Here is a 14,548-nt window from a genome sequence, read left to right on the forward strand (position 1 = left end):
ACACTCTATTATACAACATTATGTAACATATTTGATTTACATAGTATTTTTATTCTAACTACTAATTATTATTAATTGCACACAAAACATGCTAATTTTGTATATAAAATTTTTATATTTAACTATACATTTATATATATATTTGTGTATGATTTATGATATAATAATTAGATTGCACATAATATCAGTTGTATTTTTAAAATACTTTAAAATTACTCTTACGTGTCCAATTTATTTTTTTAATATAAGTACATAAATATGCATATATATATATATATATATATATATATATATATATATACTGATACGTATATATATATTTTTTTTAATTTATACAATATTCTATTATTTCTTTAAAAATATAAAAATACAATCAATCAAACGAAAAAAATATAAAAAAAATGTTTTTATTAATGGCAATGAAATTTTATTAAAAAAATAAATAATATTATGATATCAAATTTTCCAAAGAAAAAAAATAAAATAAAATAAAAAAAAAAAAACAACAGCGACAAGAATTTTTTTTTTATGTAGTTGTATAAAGTTTTTGTATTTAATTAGCAATGTACATGTTATATTTTACATAAAATTAAAAAAGAAAAAAAATATACAAAATTTTGCGATTAAAGCGATATATGAAATGAAAAAAAAAAAAATTTACATGGAGTAATATATATACACACAATTAAAAATTATTTTATTTTTTATTTCAATTGTAGTTCTATTTTTTTTATTTTATTTATGTTTTTTTTTCAATAAAACTGATAAATTTACAATAAACATACACAAACATTTTTTATTTTACCAACAATTTTTATTATGATTAAATGATTGAATTATCCCAAAATTTTCACTTTAAACTTAAATTTTACAATTATACAAGAATTATATAAATTATAAATTAAATTAAAAAAAGAAAATCAAAAAAAAAAAAAAAAAAAATCAAAAATTCATAATCTTAACAATTTAAAATTATTTATATTTTACTCTTATTCTTATTTATTCTCTTTATAATATTTTTTTTGAATACAAATAAAAGATACTATTTTTTTTAAATAAATGCTGGTTTAAAAATACGCTATTCGGCCGAGTGCATATATATATTTATGTAAATTTTACGTATTTTTTTGATTTATTTCTGAAAAAATCAATTGAATTATTACAAAGGTTTTAAAATAAAATGTTTACAATGAAATACAAAATGTGCAACATTGGTTTAAATTGCTTTTATCCTAATTGTATTTTACTATTATTTATTGATATATAATTTTTTTAATAAATTAATTATTAATAATTAAATTAAAAAGTTAAGCATATATTTAATTATTTTAATAATATATTCTTTTATATTAAATTGTAATCGTATACTTCTCCTTTTTATGTAAAACGAGCAAAAATGAATGATTAAAAAAAGTAATTATGTTTGAGAAATATAATAATTATAAAGTAAATAAAAATTATAAATGTAACTTATATAATTAATAAATATTAGTAAAATAATTAAAATGGAATGAAAATGTGAATAAAATTCCAAAAAAAGGCGCAAAGTGAGATAAAATTTCAAGTTACATGCTTACAAAAATATTTGCATTGAAAATAATATTATATATATAAAATGCAGAAAATAATATTTTTCTTTTTAACATATATATAAAATTGTTATTTTAATTATATTTCTTTAGTAGTATATATTTTTTTTTTTATTTATTAAAAATTTTCTTTTTCTTTTTTTTTAATTTATAAATGAGAATAGTTCTAAAATAAAAAGAAAAAATTATATAAATAATTTATTATCATAATCTTTTTTTTAATGATAAACATTAATTGATCCTAGTTTTAAATTAAGTTATTTAGTTACAATCTTAATAATTATTATATAAATTATAATATATATATTGTAACATGTTAGGTCGAAACAAAAACAAAAACAAAAACAAAAACACAAACAAAAACAAAAACAAAAACAAAAACAAAAACAAAAACAAAAACAAAAACAAAAACAAAAACAAAAACAAAAACAAAAACAAAAACAAAAACAAAAACAAAAACAAAAACAAAAACAAAAACAAAAACAAAAACAAAAACAAATATAATATAAAATTAGAAAAGGATTAGATTAAAAAAAAAATAGAATAAAAATGAAATAGTAAAATTAATAATAGACATAATTACAAAAATTTTCCTTTTTTATTTTAAGTTAAAATATTTTAAAAACTTTTTTTTTTAGTAATTTTCTTTAGTAAAACAAAAGACTATTTTTAAATGAGTTTTTATTTAATAATTTATAAATACTATATATTTTTAAGTTCAAGAGTATATAGATTTTTTAATTAGAATCTCAAAATTAGATATATATTTTCTCTTTATGCAACTAAGATGATTCACTATGAGTGGTATTAAGTTCTCCCTTTCTCATTTGTTTTTGAAGTTCTGAAATTTGTTTTATTTCTATTTCTGCTTCACGAGGGATTTGGGTAGTTAAATTAAATATAGCATTTCTATGAGCATCCATAAATTTTTCATCATATAAATCTTGAGTCTTTGTAGTATCTTGTTTAATCCACTTATTTTGTAAATGCACCATTTCCAAAGGATGTCCTGGGTGTAGTGGAAGAGTTTCAAAAATATTTTCGTTAGAAGATTTAATGGTAGTTGTATCTTCTTGTGATGAATTTAATTCAGTACTGGAAAATTGCTCATTACATTCAGAATCTGAGCATTCACATGTGCGTTCCGATAAATTTTCACTTTTTTTTAATTTGTCTTTCTCTTTTTTCAAATCTGCATTTACTCTCATCCATAGAGCCAAGTTGTCTACTTCATATAATTCTTCTGGATTTATTTTAGTTATTCCTTTTGGATATTCTCTAACATTTATTTTTGAATCCGTTGGTATAATTTTTATTATATTGTGATAGACTAAATAAGGCTTTTCAACAAGGCAATCTACTTTATAAACCTTATCACTCCATGTTATTTTTGGTATTATTTTTCTACGAACAGGAACAGGGACATATTTATCATTAAATTTAAAAACAGGAACATCTACATCTATAATTTTCGGTTTTGGAACTATATAAGGAACTGGTAGATTTATTGGTATATCAATTTTTTTTCTTATTTCAACTACTTTTTCAACTTTAGGTATAAAGACATTTTCCACTGTTTTATTTTCTGTCAATTTTACTTGTGGGCCAAATGGAGTTAATAAGGGTGGTAATATATTATTATCATCTATATACTGATACTTGGGATTTTCAAAGTTGATTTGCATATCTCTATCTTTTGAACAGTTGTCATCTTCTATTGTATTTCCATCTTCGTTAAGAAATTTGTTCTTATCTTTATCAAAATAATGATAAACTTCTTCTACAATTTCTTGGTCCTTAAAACTTATTTTTTCTTGAACTTGTAGAACATCCACTTTTTTTTCTGTTATAATGTTTTTGACTATAGGTTTCTTAATAATATTATATTTTGTTATTTCTTTTGGAACATATTTAAGCTTTTCAACAACAAAAGGGTCATATTGAATTTTGTCCACAAATTTCACTTCTGGAACTTCTATTACCTTATTTTTATTTTGAACAAAGTAAGTTGGAACTTCCTTTATTTTTTCAACTAGTTCAATCTTTGGTTTATGGATTATTTTTGTTTCTTTTATAGGAACATTTATAACACGATTACATGTGTCTATTGGAATATTTCTGGTTAATGCAACCCACGACTTCTTTTCTTTTATATCGTATTTTAAAGGTTTATTTGGTTTAATCTCAAATTTTTTAAAATTTATATCTTCATAGTTCTTCGAAAAATTAGTTTCTTCATTATCTTTATTTAAACTTGACATATTATTTTTTATATGTATTGTTTCTTCCATTTATATAATATATAAATAATAGAGAATTTAATTTTATAGTTAAAAACAACTAAATAAATTAATATAAAATACTTTGATAATTACAAAAAACAATATATATATATATATATATTTAAAACAAAAAATATATAATTTAAAAAATACAAATATATGGTTTCCACGTAAAATAGGAAATAAAGTAATAAGAAAAAAAAAAAAAAAAATAATTATAGAAGTAGAAATATATTTTAAATCATTAAAATTATTTTTGTACCAAAAAAAAAAAATAGAAACTTTTACAAAAAAAAAAAGTGTAAAATATTATTATTTAATTTTTTTTTTTTTTCAAATGAGTAATACAAAAATGTGATATACTTGTACATACGAAATATAGTATCACACACTTAAAAAAAAAAAAATTAATATATGTATACATGTGTAGATAAATAATACAAAAAGGGTTTAGAATAATTCAAACTTTTTTTTAATTTACTGAAACACATTATTTAATAATTAAAATTTTACATTAACAGAAACTTATAAAAATTAGTAATATTTAATATATTTTTAAAAAAAATTTTATATTAAAAAAAAATAAATAAGCATGAACACGTTCATACGTATGTTGTTTTTTTTTTTTTTTAGTATAAAGTAGCTTTTTTTTTTTTTTTTTAGAATATAAAAGTTTAGCATTAAATTACTAATAATTTTTATTTAGTAAAAATGTGTACTAAATATATCAAAAACTGTATTCATTTTTTATGAAACAAGATGAAAACAAGAACTTTTAATAAATAAAACGCTTAAGGAATTAGTTATAGAGTTTATGTTATGATAAACATACCTTGTGATATCGATGTGGAATTATACGTAAAATGATTACCTACAATTTTAGAAACCCATTTTTATTTAAACATAAGGAAAAAAAAGAAAACAAATATGTAAGCAAAATTCTTTAAATAATAATTTTTTTTTTTTTTTGAAATATTATAAAAAAGGAAAATTTATTCAATGATGAAACAAATAAAAAAAAAAAAAAATAAGAAAATAAAATAAAATGAAATAAAAAAAGAAAAATATAGATGAAATTTATTAAAGTGAAAAACTTAACGAATTAATCATGATGGAAATAAATTATTTTAATGAGAATGCATATGTTTTTTAGTTCAATTGTGAAAAAATATATATTCATTTATTAAAAAAAGATGAACAAAGCTAGTAATTTTTTGAATTATATGAAAAGTCTTCAAAACATTCAGAGAAATAATTTTATTATACAAAAAAAGTTAAGCATCATTTTAAGTTCAAGGAATTATGCTAATGAAAAAGAATTAAAAAATAAGGAGATAAATAGAAATAAAAAGCAAAAATTATGGATGAAGAAAATTAATGTAAATAAATTACCACGTAAAAAATTTGGAAATAAATTAGGAACAATAGCAAAAAAGGAATATTTTAAATATTTATTTGAAAATAGTGAAGAACATAAAATTCATTATGATAAACTTGATAATTATGAAAATTTTTTTAGCTACAATGTAATATCAAAACAAAAAAGTGTGAATGAAAAAAATAATATAAAAAATGATTACAAGGATAATGATAATATTACATTTGTGGATAATAATAAATTACCAAGTGAAAGTGAACAAATTCATAAACAAATAGAAAGAAAAAAAAATATTAGATTAAATATTAAAAATGAAATAGTACTTAATTCTAATAACAATATAATGAGTAATGAATATTTGAATGGTTACAATAAGTCCTTTTGGGATGATGCAAGTAACGAACTGAAATATCATTTACCATTTTTGCAACCATATAGCATAACCACTACTTTAAATTATTTGTCTAAAATAAATTATGATGAATATAGCATTTTCAAACTGATAGCTAAAAACATTGATGAAAGATGGTTGAAAAATTTTAATATAAAAGATTTAACATTATTGCTTTTATCTTATTCAAGGTTGAATTTAAAATTTGATTCATTTATAAATATAATAAGTAGGGAATTGTTATATAAAATATGCTATGCAAATTTTGAAGATATAGCTAATATAGCATATTCATATACAAAAATGAAAATATATGATTATGAAGTTTTTCTCCATTTAAGTAATGAAACAAAAGATAAAATAAATAATGAAATGAGTAAAATTTCAAATAAAAATAATAATAATAATAATAATAATAATAACAATAATAATAATAATAATAATAATAATAATAATAATAATAATAATAATAATAATAATAATAATAATAATAATAATAATAGTAATAGCACAAATAAGCAAGATTTATTAATAGAAAAAATTAAAAATGAAAAATTTGAAGAATGTAATAAACTTAAAATAAATAGTCATAATATAGTAGATGTTAAAAATGAAGTTCCCAATATAGAACATAAATATAATAAAAATAAATCTAATAATCAACAAGATATAGTTAAAATGAATACATTAAATAATGGAGAAAATGAAAACAAAATTAATATAATAAAAGAAAATAAGAAATATTCTCATTTATGCCTTCTAGTTTATTGCTTTGGTAAAATTAAGCATTATGATAATAATCTTTTTGATTTAGTTTCAGAATATGTAAAATTTGAAAAACTTAACAATATTGATTTAAGCAATTTGTCTTATACGTTTTCTTTATACAATTTTTATAAAAATTCTTTTTATGAAAAATTCAGTGTAAAAAGTTATGAAATTATTAATTTACTTGAACCACTACAAAAAATAATTATCATGACGTACCTTTTAAAATATCCAAAAGAAAAAATGTTAAATATATACTTTACATATCTAGAAAACATTAGTAAAGAAATTAAAGTCAAGAAAATATATAAGGAAATATTATTTTTAAATGTATGCATAAATAGCTTATCAAACAACACATTCATAAACTTCTTATTAAAAATAGTAAAAGTTATTGGAGGTATTTGTGAACAAAGATTAGAAGAAATAAATAAGGTATTTTTTATTTTTAATTTTTTAGTTGATTATACAGACTTTTTTATGGAAAATAAAAAAAAAATTTCATCAAGAGATTATCCAAAAATTTTGAATCTTTTATATAAAATACATGATAACAAGGATAATTTTACATCTATTTGTGATTCTAATAAAATAGATATAGAAAAAGTAGAACTTTTAATATCAAAAATTTTAGTTAAAATATTAAATGAAATAAAAACACTTCACATTCTTGATTTAATTAGTATTAAAAATATTTTAAATTCAAAATGTGAAAAAATTAATTTTGCACAAAAAATAAAAACAATTTTAAATTCCATTAGTTTAATTGTAAAGTGAAATTTTATAAAAAAATATTAAAAAAAAAAGAAAAAATAGGATATATTATAAAATAAAATGTAATAAAAAGGAAAAAAAATATATACTAAATATTTTTTTTTTTAAATCATGATATATAAAAAAAAAAATATAAAATAAAATTTCAAAACTGTAAAAAAAAAAAAAAAAAACATAAAAATAAGAAAATAAACAAAATAAATAATCTAATTATTGTAACAATTCAAATATGCTATATTTTTTTAACTTGTTAATGTTTTATATATTATACATTTTTAGAATAAAAAGTATTATGAGAAAATGAAATTACGATACATATGACTTTTTATCCCATTTATTAAGGAAAAATTTATATTAAAAAAAAAAAAATTCTCTTTACATTTTCTTCAAAAAATTATATAAAATCTAATTAAAAAAAAATAAAAAAATAAACAAACTATATATATATATATATATATAAACATACTAATTCTTTATATAAAATTCATTTTAATGCTTTTTTTTTTTTAACTATTTTACTTTTTTAATAAAGTATTTGTTTATTTTTAATTTTAACTAAAGTTCAAATTAGTGATAATAATAACTAAAACATTGCATATACATAATTTGAAAAAAGTAGTTTATCTTATGTTTATTGCTTGTCTTTTGTTTTTAGTTTACTTTTTCTGCTGTGGTCAACATTTTTTTGTTTGTCATCGTTATAATTTTTTTTTGAATTTTTTTTAAGTAAACCATTTTCTTTTGACTCATTTTTTTTATTTCTTTCTAATTCTATTTTTGTATTCATTTTATCAAGACATGATTTTTTTAATTTAATTACTTCATTTTCGTCTTTTTTTACTTTTCCTTTAATATTCTTATATTTAAGTTTTTCTAAATTTTCAATAAATGGGAATTTATTTTTTTGATCAAATGTTTTGTTTAATGAAATTGAATTTAATTCACCAGAAAACATTTTCTTTATATTTTTATTTTCGCTTTCGTTTTCATTTTCATTTAAAAATATCATTGAATTCCTAAATTTTTTAGTTTCATAATTATATGATTTGTTTAAATTATAAAAATTTGAAGTATTATTTAGAAATTTGTTTTCATCATAAATAAAACTATCAACATTATTATTTAATTTTTCATTTATTGTATCATTATCATTTTGATATAAATTATTTTCACTTTCATTTAAATTGATGTTGAAATTTTTTTCATCTTTAATATCATTACTATTATCTACTTTATAAATATTGTTTGCTTCTTTATTTTTATAGTTATCAAACTTATTATCATAATTTAAAAAGGATACGGCATTTTCATCTTTTTTTTTTGAAGTATTTTTTTCAAAATTACTTCTATTATTTGAGGAATCAGGAGATAGTAAGTTCTGATTAAAAAATGAGGATTCATACGTGTTCATTTTTTTCTTTTCATTGTATAAATTAAAAAACTTCTCATTATTTATTACTTCATTGTCGCTTGTGTATTTAATATTTGTATCTTTTACTTTATTTATTTTTTTTTCTTTATTAAAATTGTCATTTGAATAAATTAAATGTTTTTCTGTAAATTTTTCTGAATAAGAATCATTCAAATTACTAGAACTATTACTTATAATTCTATTAAATAAATTGTTTTTATCTATGTTCTTATTGGCAAAATTGTTACCACTAATTCTTGATGATGATAAACGTTCTTCTTTTTTCACAAAATTATCAAAATTTATTAAGTTATCCTCATTATTTATATTTTCTTCTTCTTTATCTTCATTCTGATAAAATTTTTTTTCATTTATTTTAAAAGGCTGTTTTTTATCAAAAAAATGTAAATTGCTAGAGTTCAAATTTATAAATGAATTATTTTCAAAATAATCTTCATTAATATTTTCATTGGGGAATCCTATTTTAAAATTTTTGTCATTTTTTATAGTGTTATTATCTTGAAAATAATCATTTTTATTTGGAAACATAATAATATTCTCATTTATATTAAATTTTTTTTTGTAAAAAGAATCTTCATTTATTGAATTCATTTTATTTGAATTATCAGCATCTTCGGTTTCCATATTTTTTGTAAAATTTTCATAATTATATTCTTCACTTAAAGGTGATTGAGATGATTCCTCCTTTTTATTATTATTACTGCTATCTGTTTTATTATCATAATTAATATTATGTACAAAATTGTTTCCACCTTTTTTATTTATTGCCTTTTCAAAAGTTTTGTTATTTGATATAATACATTCATTTTTTGTACCTTCTTTTTCATTTATATCTTCTTGGTAAAAATTTTCATTATTTAAATTATAAAATAAATTATTATTACTATTACTACTTTCTTTTTTATTATTGTTATTTATAAAAATAAAATTGTCTTCTGATAAATTTTCATTACTATTTTTTTCGTTCTCGTTTAATTTCTTGTTTTTAATTAGAACGCTCACATACTTAAATGGTTGATTCAACTGCTTCGTTATGTTTGTAAAAAAATTATTATTTTTTTCAGTACCTTGGAAATCTTCATACATCTCTTTATTTTCATGATATATATTTTTTTCATCTATATACTTAAAATTTTCAGAATTTGTACTTCTTGATTCATCCATTTTAATTTTATTTAATTCATTCATTTTATCTTGATCTTCCATATTATTGTTCTTAAATTCTTTTATTTTTTTATTTTTTTTACTTTCTTTACTATTTCCGTAGTCATTAATTACTTTTTTTTTTTTTTGCTCATCATCAAATGTTTCTCTTTCTTTATTTCTTTTTTTTTTGTCTTCTTCATTATTGCTATCTTTTTCTTCTTGGTAATATGGAATATTACTATTATTATCCTTTTGTTCTGCTTCATCTGTTTCACCAAATTCTTCTTCGTATTCTTCATTTTCATTATCATAGTTATCATCATCATCAACACATCCCTTTTTCTCACAATTGTTTTCTAATTCTTCATCTTCTTTTTTTTCCTCACAACTTTTTTCATCCTTATAATCTTCTCTACTTTTCTTTTTTTCTTCTTGTTCTACTTCAATATTTTTATCTTCTTTTTTTTGTTGATCAATTTCTTCATTTTCAAATGTACTCCTTTTTATATTAAATCTGTCATCGATGTTACTATAGTTATTGTTTTGTTTTTTATCAGTATTATTACTCTCTTCGTATACTTCTTCTGTATCGTTTTTTTTTGAAAATGAGTTGGTTTTATTTATGTTAGCTGATCTTTCATCATTTCTATTTTTAAGAATATTCTCAATAACCTTTAATTTTCTTTCTTTATCCAATCGGACACATAAAGCTTTTTGTATTTCCTGTAATATACATAATCTTGCATTCATAATTACATTTGTTTTTTCTTTAATGCATAATTCTTGATATTCTCTTTTTGAATTAATTTCTGTTTGGATAAGGTTATTAATAGAATTTGATAATTTGGTTTTAAGATTATTTAATTCATCATCACTTAATCCTTCATATTCTTCTTTTAACTTTTTATAAAAATTTTCGTCAATTTTTTCATTATTCAAATTAGAAAATTTATTGTCAAATATATTAGGAAACGGGTTAAAAAATTTATTATTTTCATTATCATTGTTTCCTTTATTTAAATTTTTTAGCTTTTCTTGAAATTTATCAATGTCATCCTTATAAGAATTATAAATATTACTTTTTGAATCATTCATGTTTGTATTATTATTATTTTTGTTGTAAAAGTTTTTATCAGTATTATTATTATTATTATTATTCTGATTTATCTTTGAAAAATTTGTTGTGTTTATATTTTTGTGACATGTGTTATAAGATGTTTCATATGTATCATTTTTTTTTTCTTCTTTATTGTAATTGTTTTTATTTGATTCTTTATCATTCATATTATTTTTTTTATTATTATTGTTTGAGAATTTTATATCTTCAATAATTTGTGGGTATATATAATTTGTTTCCTTTTTTTTCTTTTCTTTTTGCCTTTCAATATCATTTAATAACAACTGTTTTGCTTTAAATAATCTTTTGAAATGGTTGTTATGTCTTTTCTTTATATCCGCACTAATGTTAATTCCTAATTTATCTGGATGCCACTTTTTTGACAAATTGGAAAATGCTTGTTTAATTTCTGCAACATTACAATTTTTATTTATATTTAAAATTTGAAAACATGTAGCATTAATTTGTGATTTTAGTTTTTCTTCTTTTTCATCTGGTTTAATGTTACATTTAATACACATATTTTTATATGTAAGAAGAGCATTTTCATACTCTAATAAGTTTTCATAAGCTTGAATTTGTGTATCAAAAGCATTAACATACTTAGGTATGTATTTTAAACAATTATTGCAATTTTCAATTACATCTATCCATTTATTTAAATGCATTAATGTTCTTGCTCTATTATAATATAATTTTCCAATATTTTCATTCATTGATTTTCCCATTTTTACTGATTCTGACAATTTTATCTGTTTTTCTAATGCCTCTGTGTATAAATCATATGCTACTTCATACTTGGAATTTTTATAATTTTCAGCTCCTTTTCCTGCTATATCTAATATATATCCTGATATTAAATCTATTTTTATATCTTCGTTATCAATATAATCTAATGGAGTTTTATTTTCTGAATTTTTATTAAATATATAATTGTAATTCTTTCCTGATAATTTTAATATCTTTAATACATCTAAGTTCCTTTGCTGTAATACATAATGATATATATTATCATTATTTTGGGGATTAATAGGATCTTTAGAAAAATTTAAATACATAGTTGTTACAAAATTTTTCAAGGTATCATTTGCACAGTAAAACAATGGGTGCTTAATATTGTAATTTATATTTTCATTGGTATTTGAATCATTAACATTAATATTAATTAACTTTGCTTCTTTCTGATTTTGCATTTCATTAATTTTCATGTTTGTATCAATCAAACATAAATCAAAAAATTTAAGAAAAAGAGCTTTTTTAATTATTCTTATCCATCGGAAATTATCATATTTTAATGACGTTATAAAGATTTTGTATAAATTAAAAATATGCATATTTTTAAAAATTAATAATAAAATAATAGAATTTATCATACAAGCTCTGTCTTTATTTTTATCTAAATCAGAATCTTCTAATTGTTTTATAATTTCTTTTTCTAATTGTTTAATTGGTAAATCACTTCTTTCTTTTTTTAAACACATATGAATACTTAAAATTTTTGACTCTGAGATACAGAATTCTTGCAACTGTTTTAATACTTTTTTATGATTGCAAATATCTTTATTTTCTAATAAAAAATTAGATATATAACATCCATATATTAGGGATTTTGTTTCTTCATCATATTTTTCTATATTTTTTTCAAAAGTCATTCTCATAGTTTTCATTTTAGAAATAAAATCATCTATTATATTTAAATCAATCATTTCACTATTACCATTATAATAAGGAAATTCATATATTGTCACTTCTTTATTTTTTTCATTTATATCCTGACAATTACTTTTAGTATTTATTGTTTTATTATTTGTTAAGTTGCCGTCTATTTTTTCATTACTTTCACCATTTGAAATGTTGTTTGCATTATTATTATTTGTTATAAAACTTTCATTATTGTTTTTTTTTGTAATATCATTTAAATTTTCTATTTTTTTTATTTCATAATTTTTTTTTTCAACTTCCATTTTTAATCTTTCTACTTCCTTTTTTAATATATCATTTTGTGATTTTGTGTCTATTAATTCTTTTGCAAAATTTTTATCAAATTTATTAATTAAATTACTCAATTCATTTTCAAAAGTGGATAATGTTAACTTCATTTCTTCATTCTGCTCTTTAAGTTTAGAAATATCTTTTTCGTATGAAGTCATTTTATTTTTATTAGTGTTATTTAATTCTTCTAAATTAGAGATTTTTTGTTTTAAACTTTTGGTTAATAAAACATATTCATATAACTTTGACTCTAACTTTGCACCTTCTTTTTCTTCATTATATATTGAGTATTCCAATATTTCAATTATTTTTTTTAATTTATACATTCTTTTTCTGGTAGGATTTTTTAAAAATTTTTTGCATTTCTTCATATCTGAAGTTTTTTCTTTATCATGAAAAAAATCTAACTCAAAAGAACAAGAACTATCTAAACTTATATTACTAGCACTTTTTTCTTTAAAAACATTTTTCATTTTTTTATTTTCTTTCATTTTTGAATATTTTCCGTATAAATAACTACTTATTTCACTATTTTCATTATCGGATATTCGAGATTTTTTTTTTTTCAAAAAATCATCACTGTAATTGAATTCTTTATTTTTTTCTTTACTAAAATTATTATTTTTTATACCACTAAAATTATTTGTGTAGTAATTTCCTACATTATTCATATCATTTTTTTTAAAATCATTAAAATTTAACTTCTCTTCATTTATACTTATATCACTAGTATTTTTTTTTTTTTTTTTTTTTTTGGTTTTTCTTTTATTTGGATATTCCATATTCATAAAATTTTTATTTACATTTTTCTTTGAGCTTACTTCATTTGAACTCGTGTAATATTCATTATATATATTTTCATTTATAAAGTTAATATTATTTTCATTAATATTTTCTTTGTTGTAATTCTTATTAAAGTTATTCCTTTTTTTTTGTGATGATAAATATTTTTCAGACAGTTTTTTATTCATATTAGCATCATAATTAAATTCATTATTTTCATATTTTCTATCAAAGTTAGAAAATACATCATTGAAATATTTAAATTTTTTTTTTTCATTTTTATCTTCAGTGAATATGTCATAATATGAGTATATATTAGAATAAATGTCATAATAATCAGAATTATAATTTTTCAAATTTACTTTACTTTTTTTATTTGTGCTATTTTTTGAATCATCAAAATCATTATAAAAACAATAATTTTTGTAATCTAAGTTTTCTTTATTTTTTTTATTTGGTGAAAAATTACTTAATTCACTACTATTTGTTTCTTCATCGTCTTCATCTCCTTCTTCCTCTTCTGCATCATCTTCTTTTTTATCATATTGATTTTTATTTTTATTATTATTTATATTATAATTTTCTTCATTTCTACTGCTACTTGAATTTTTGTCTGAATTTATATCATCTATATTGTTATAATTAGTATATTTTAAATCATTCATAAACTTAAAAACCTTTTTATTATTTGAATAGTTATAACCGTTTTCCTTGTAATTATTTTTTTTTTTTAAATTTCCATTGATTTGTCTATTTATCTTATTAATGCTACCTTTTTTTTGATTCATATTTAAAACCTTAAAATTTTATTTCTTTTTTTTTTTTTTTTAAAAAAAAATAACAGCTGTAACTATGTTTATAATTTTTTTTTTTTTTTTTTTTTTAATTTCTTTTCA

The 14,548-nt window shown here is 18.5% G+C and overlaps 3 protein-coding genes across 3 annotated transcripts; 1 reads left to right on the forward strand and 2 right to left on the reverse strand.

The window, feature by feature from the left end:
* Window positions 1-2,371: 2,371 nt before the first annotated feature.
* IMC1b (inner membrane complex protein 1b, putative) lies at window positions 2,372-3,880 on the reverse strand (the record flags this gene model as incomplete). The annotated part of the gene is made up of 1 exon (XM_028676844.1): window positions 2,372-3,880. The coding sequence occupies one exon, from the start codon at window positions 3,878-3,880 to the stop codon at window positions 2,372-2,374; it is 1,509 nt and encodes a 502-aa protein (XP_028533293.1).
* Window positions 3,881-5,064: 1,184 nt separating this feature from the next.
* On the forward strand, window positions 5,065-7,185 carry PRELSG_0939400 (conserved Plasmodium protein, unknown function; the record flags this gene model as incomplete). Its single annotated transcript, XM_028676846.1, has 1 exon — window positions 5,065-7,185. One exon carries the CDS (start codon window positions 5,065-5,067, stop codon window positions 7,183-7,185), a length of 2,121 nt encoding a protein of 706 aa, XP_028533294.1.
* Window positions 7,186-7,813: 628 nt separating this feature from the next.
* PRELSG_0939500 (conserved Plasmodium protein, unknown function) lies at window positions 7,814-14,440 on the reverse strand (the record flags this gene model as incomplete). Its single annotated transcript, XM_028676847.1, has 1 exon — window positions 7,814-14,440. One exon carries the CDS (start codon window positions 14,438-14,440, stop codon window positions 7,814-7,816), a length of 6,627 nt encoding a protein of 2,208 aa, XP_028533295.1.
* Window positions 14,441-14,548: the final 108 nt, after the last annotated feature.

The sequence above is a fragment of the Plasmodium relictum genome, assembly GCF_900005765.1.
Source record: "Plasmodium relictum strain SGS1 genome assembly, chromosome: 9".
Classification (NCBI taxonomy): Eukaryota; Apicomplexa; class Aconoidasida; order Haemosporida; family Plasmodiidae; genus Plasmodium; species Plasmodium relictum.